General features: G+C 46.9%; 1 protein-coding gene and 1 non-coding gene across 2 annotated transcripts; one reads left to right on the forward strand and one right to left on the reverse strand.

Moving 5' to 3' along the window:
* Window positions 1-2,559: 2,559 nt before the first annotated feature.
* LOC109778322 (endo-1,3;1,4-beta-D-glucanase) lies at window positions 2,560-4,854 on the forward strand. The gene is made up of 7 exons (XM_020336872.3): window positions 2,560-2,938; window positions 3,060-3,081; window positions 3,252-3,375; window positions 3,885-3,975; window positions 4,084-4,173; window positions 4,313-4,413; window positions 4,488-4,854. Exons 1-7 carry the CDS (start codon window positions 2,668-2,670, stop codon window positions 4,656-4,658), a joined length of 870 nt encoding a protein of 289 aa, XP_020192461.1. The 5' UTR covers window positions 2,560-2,667; the 3' UTR covers window positions 4,659-4,854.
* A 777-nt stretch (window positions 4,855-5,631) lies between these two features.
* On the reverse strand, window positions 5,632-5,704 carry TRNAE-CUC (transfer RNA glutamic acid (anticodon CUC)). The gene has a single exon. It is a non-coding gene; the product is annotated as a tRNA-Glu (tRNA).
* Between the last annotated feature and the right edge of the window lie 296 nt (window positions 5,705-6,000).

Consider the following 6,000-nt stretch of genomic DNA (forward strand, 5'->3'; position numbering starts at 1 on the left):
ACTGAGGTATTCTCAGATTATTGGCTCGCTTATGTATTTGGCGAGTGCCACGAGGCCTGACATCTCTTTTGCTGTGAGCAAGCTGAGTCGGTTTGTGTCAAAACCGAGAGATGATCATTGGCATGCGCTTGAGAGAGTTATGCGCTATTTGAAAGGCACCGCGAGCTATGAGATTCACTACACCGGGTATCCAAGGGTACTGGAGGGTTATAGTGACTCAAACTGGATTTCTGATGCTGATGAGATAAAGGCCACAAGTGGTTATGTCTTTACACTTGATGGTGGCGCTGTTTCCTGGAAGTCTTGCAAGCAGACTATGAAAGCAGAACTCACAACATTGGACACTGCCACTGTTGAAGCAGAGTGGCTTCGTGAACTCTTGATGGACTTGCCTATGGTTGAAAAACCAATACCCCCTATCCTGATGAACTGTGATAATCAAACTGTGATCGTCAAGATAAACAGTTCGAAGGACAATATGAAGTCCTCAAGACATGTGAAGAGGAGACTAAAATCTGTCAGAAAATTGAGGAACTCCGGAGTTATTACGTTGGATTATATCCAAACGTCGAAAAACTTGGCAGATCCCTTCACAAAGGGTCTATCACGTAATGTGATAGATAATGCATCGATGGAGATGGGTTTGAGACCCACCGCATGAGTTGTCCATAGTGGTAACCCACTCTATGTGATCGGAGATCCCGTGAAGTAGAAGTGGGAGACAAGCTGTTGGTCAGCTGGGAGGAGAGTATCCCTATATTAACTATCCCACTCCGTGAAGATGCAATACTCTCCTGATCTGCATGGCAGGTTGATACTTATCTTAATGTGTTCCAAGTGGCTTATTCGGGTAAGCAGAGATGTTGTCCTGCAGAACATCTTCTGAGGAACACACCTATATGAATTTGACTGTTAACGTCGCAGTCTGTGAGAATTGGGTGTTCTCTAATAAATTGATGAAAAGGCCCTGGAGTACGACGTATACGCTCCACCCGTGGGGAAGCCTTGCGGCAGCCCAATATCGGTCAAGAATTTGTGTGAAACTAGTCTCACAAAAAACTTGTAGTTCAAGGCATAGTCCACTATTTAAGTTGTGATCTAGTGTAGCATAAATCTCTAAGTGGAAGTTCAACTTCACAGTCTCCACTAAGCACCGGTATATAAACAATGTTTTGGAACTAAATGATGAGATGTGCCAATGAGACTTTGTGGGGGATTGTTGGAATTTTGCTAGTAGGCCTTTGGCCCGAAGCCCAACTAAAATTTTGAAATTCTCCTGGCCCATTCATGCACACATGTGAGTGGAGTGAGTGAGACTAAAGTTTAGTCCCACCCCGGAAGTTGAGAGAGAGTTGCACCTCTTTATAAGGTGAGCTTTTCTACCACTTGTATGAGCATAAGAAGATGAGACCTACACGCGCGCTCCTCCTCGCTCGCCTCGCCTCGTCACGACGCGTCGCGGGTTGCGGGATTGAGCCGAGCCGAGGACAGAGCTATGCACATTGTCTATATTTTTGCTGCTCGGGAAAAATTAATGAGTCATTAATCAATAATTAACGGATGCGTTAATTACTGAACCATTTCTGATTCTTTTGGATCGTGACGACTCGGAAGTGGGGTTTACTCCCACGACCTACCCGGCTCGCACTATATAGTCAGGCAGACGTCTACCCTAGCCGCCGCCGCTTCGTATGGTTTCTCACCACCGTTCCAGATCATTGCGCCGCCAAGCAAGCCTTCTCCATCCCTCCTTTCGGCGTGCGCCGGGAGAAGGGACAGCAGGCCTCCGGAACCCTGCCTCTCGTGATCCTGTACGGGAGAGGGGCGATCGGGTTTTTGGGGAGCGCACTCGCGCGACTGCTGGCAGCGACGACTTCGCGAACGACGACTTCTTCCCTGACCTCGGCAACCTCATCCTCGACGACATGGGTGACAACGTCAACGCCGGCGGTGCCGCTGCCACTGCACCGTATGTGATTCTATCCTTCATATTTGAGATCGTGGTAGAATTCATGTTTCTAGTATGTGCCCTAGATGTGATCTGTTCATCTACTATGCTAGTTCGCATGATTAGTTTAATCTCTACTATTGCTGTCATGATCTATTTCCTATTTATTCGGATTAAATCTCGTAGTAATTTGCTCATATTTCCAACAATGATGGGGTGCCAGATTTGGAGTTCGATGGCGTGTTCGGGGTGTTGCCCCGGTCTGATTCGTTCAACGACAATAGTTTCACTTTTGGTGAGCCACCTTGGAGGTCCGCAAAGCTGCATATCAGCGATGGAGCCGCGTCGAGCTCGGGTGAGGAGGTGCTCCGTCATTCTTTTCTTCGGTGGCTGCTGTGGTGGTGCCGGAGTCAGGTGACGGACGTTGGTGTTAAGCTCAGAGATGTTCTGTTATCTTTTCAGTTTTATCATGTCAGTTCTTACATGACTTGTACTTTGTTATTTATGGTATGAATGAGACACGTATTAACATGAAAAAAAAACATCCTTTGTACTCACTGCTGCCTCGTCCTCCCGCTCCATATAAAACTCGAGCGAGCAACGCCGCACATTCCCTGGCGCGACACACACACTGCAAGCGCTCCCGCTTCCTTCCGTCATCCGATTGACACGCTGCACCAGCCAAACGCCACTGACCTCACAGCCTCGCTTCGCCCGCCATGGCCGCTGCCACGGTGCGGTCGACGTTGGCCCCCTGCCTCCTCCTCCTCCTCCTCCTGTCCACGGCGCTCGCCTCCGCCGCCACCGCGCCGCGGCTCGTGCTCCTGGCGCCGTCCGGCTCGCACACGCCGTGCCTGGACAACCCGTCCGACCTGACGGCCGCGGGCGACGAGGCGGGCGAGCTCGTCCGCGACCTCGGCGGCCTCCAGGCCTACGTCACCGGATCCCGCAGCTCCCCGCGCGCCATCGTCCTCGCCTCCGACTACTTCGGTCAGTGCTCAGAATCACCGAGACCACTTAATTAGCTACCGGAAGGAACGTCTCTGTTTCTACTTTGACAATCAGTCCAGTGTACGTGACTCACTCCATCAATGAATCTTCTTTTCTGCAGGCTTCCAAGCGCCAAAACTCAGGTACGTAGTACGTACCTGCCATTGTTTGAATGACTTAAAAAAATAATAATTTCTGCTTCAAATTGTTTCTCTACAAATTTGTTTTGTTTCATCCTGCCTGCATTCTTGAGTCTCATTCCACTTGTCTGAGGTGAATTAAGTTAACGACATGTATAACTTGTGTACCCAAGGAAAATCGCGGACCAGGTTGCAGATGATGGATACTTGGTCGTGGTTCCCGATTTGTTGCACGGGGACCCTTTCAGGGATGAGGCCAAGATTTCATTTCAAGATTGGCTGAAAACTCACTCTCCGGTTTGTATCCTGCTTGTTGCATTGTTTGTAATAGTTGGTCTGTATGACTATAACGGAAGGCACAGTACTGAAACTCTAGCGCTCTCCCTAAGACTATAATGGATATACAGTCCACTAGCCATCGGTTTCCCAAGTACATTTTTGAAAGAAAAAAAAATCTCTCTCCAGCACATTACATGAAAATCTTCAGTAACCTACGAATGGCATCTAGCACACTTAACTGTATTTTTTAATCATAAGAAATGCCGCAGTTTTTCCATCTGAATGTGTCAGTCTCAGGATAGGAAACAAAACAGTACTAGGTGGAGGCAGCTGAAACTTCAATGTGCCAATTTACTACCAGATGTGTAAACAGTACTAGGTAGACGGCGCATTGAAGTTTACTAGTACGAGCTGCCTCCACCTAGTAGTCAATCTTCAATGTGCCAATTTACTACGAGCTGCCTCTCCAGCACATTGAAGTTTAGTAGTCTCAGGAGTAGTTTCTATCTTGTTCGTTGCCGTTACAGGTGGAGGCAGCTGAAAAGACTAAAGTGCTTATTGCTGCTCTGAAGAAGCTAGGGGTGTCTGAAGTTGGGGTTGGAGGTTATTGCTGGGGTGGTGAGTTAACTTGCTTCGACCATATCAACACTGAGCATTCATATTTTCAACGTTTATTACTACGTAGCATTCTTCAGCTAAACACGCCATTTGTCCCTTTCTTAACAGCAAAGGTAGCCGTGGAGCTATCAAAGTCTCAAGAAATTCAAGTGGTTGTCATCTCTCACCCTTCACTAGTGACTGTCGATGACATGAAGGGTGCGTGTCTTATTTCCGTCTCACTTAATTAGGCTTTTCCTGCTTATTCTCCCTCGTGTATGCTAAAAATTCACATTCACAAGAAGAATGCGCTGCATATCCTTTTCTCTAACTCGGTAACTCCATTTTGCATGCTCAGAGGTCAAGCATCCCATTGAGATTCTCGGAGGAGAGCTTGATCAAGCTTCTCCACCGCCGATAGTGCACCAGTTTCAACAGGCCTTAGATCAGAACAAGAAGGTGCATTCCTACTAGTAGTTTCATTTCATACTTCGTGAAGATTGACCACTAAATTTTAATGTGCCATTTTACAGATTGACCACTTTGTGAAGATCTTCCCGGGCGTAGCCCACGGCTTTGCTTGCAGATACAACGCCAGCAACGCGTTCGCCGTCAAAACCGCCGAAGAGGCTCGTGCAGACATGCTCAGCTGGTTCAACAAGTATCTGAAGAAGCACCAAGAGCTTTCGCTCCACGAATCTTAGAAACTCGATCGCTCCAAGTTGTTTTGAACAAGTCGCCCTTTTAGTTTTGAAAATTAGCGCCTTTCATTAGTTCAGAAGTATGGAATTATAGGAGCTCTTGTCTTTCGAATAAATTGCACATCAGTGCTGAACTTGTTAGTCCTAGCTTGGTCGTGCATGCAATGCAATAATAAAATAGTTCCTCTAGTTTGATTCAGCCGTACTTTCCTTTTGTTCTTCTCTGCATGGGAAATTTGAGTATTTGCCCAGCATATTTATGTGCAGAAGATTAATTGAAAGCGATGCAATTGGTGAATGGAGGATATGATAAATTACAGATCAACAAGGTGTCTCGCATAGGGCTGGAAAAAAAGCTCGAAGCTCGCGAGCTAAACGAGTAGCTCGTGACTCGGCTCTAATCGACTCAAACTCGAAGAATAACGAGTCGAGCCGAGCTTTAGTTTAAGATTGTTTATAGACCAAGTTAAACAAGCCAATCACACGAGTACTCGTGTAACTCGTTAGGCTCGGTACAATAGATCAGCCAATCCCAATACAAAAAAAGATCAGCCACTCAGCTCAGCCGCCTAGGAGACTCATGCGTTACAAGAAAATTACAATTGTTTAGTGATATATATGTTTAATATATATATAATCATTTTTATCATATTTGAGGGCTTTATGTTCATATCTTGAACGAGCTTAACAAGCTAAACGAGCCAGCTCGCGAGTTATACGAGTCGAGCCAATCTTGGGTTTGAGCTCGTTATAGTAACGAGTCGAGTCGAGCTAGCTCGTTAACGAAACGAGCTCTAGCGAGTCGAGCCGAGTTGGCTCGACTCGGCTCGAATTCCAGCCCTAGTCTCGCACAATGATGAATGGTGGAACTGATATGGTATTACATACTATTAACAGAGTTGTTCCTGAAAGAAAAAAAAAACAATATAATATTACAGATTTACAAGGTGTCTGACACACAAAAACAGAAAAAAGTTTCCGTCGCCGGGACTTGAACCCGGGTCTCTCGGGTGAGAGCCGAGTATCCTAACCACCTAGACTACGACGGAATTGCTGTACAGTGTATAGCATTCCGTAGAAAGTTAAGACACAACAGGAGGAGTAGCACCGAAAGAGTTTTTTTTTAGTTGAGCACCGGAAGAGTAAGGAGATGAGAGAGGGTGCAGCGCTGGCGGCATCTCCAACCCTGGTTGGGTGCGGTGCGAGGAGGCCCAACACATTTGCTGTGGGAGAAACACCCGTAAGACGACCACACGCTCCCTTCCGTCTTCCTTCTCTCCGCCGGAATTTCCTATTGGACGTACGTTGCGTCATACTGTCGAGGTTTCGCACAACGGGAGACCGA

Source organism: Aegilops tauschii, chromosome 1 (genome assembly GCF_002575655.3).
Source record: "Aegilops tauschii subsp. strangulata cultivar AL8/78 chromosome 1, Aet v6.0, whole genome shotgun sequence".
Classification (NCBI taxonomy): Eukaryota; Viridiplantae; Streptophyta; class Magnoliopsida; order Poales; family Poaceae; genus Aegilops; species Aegilops tauschii.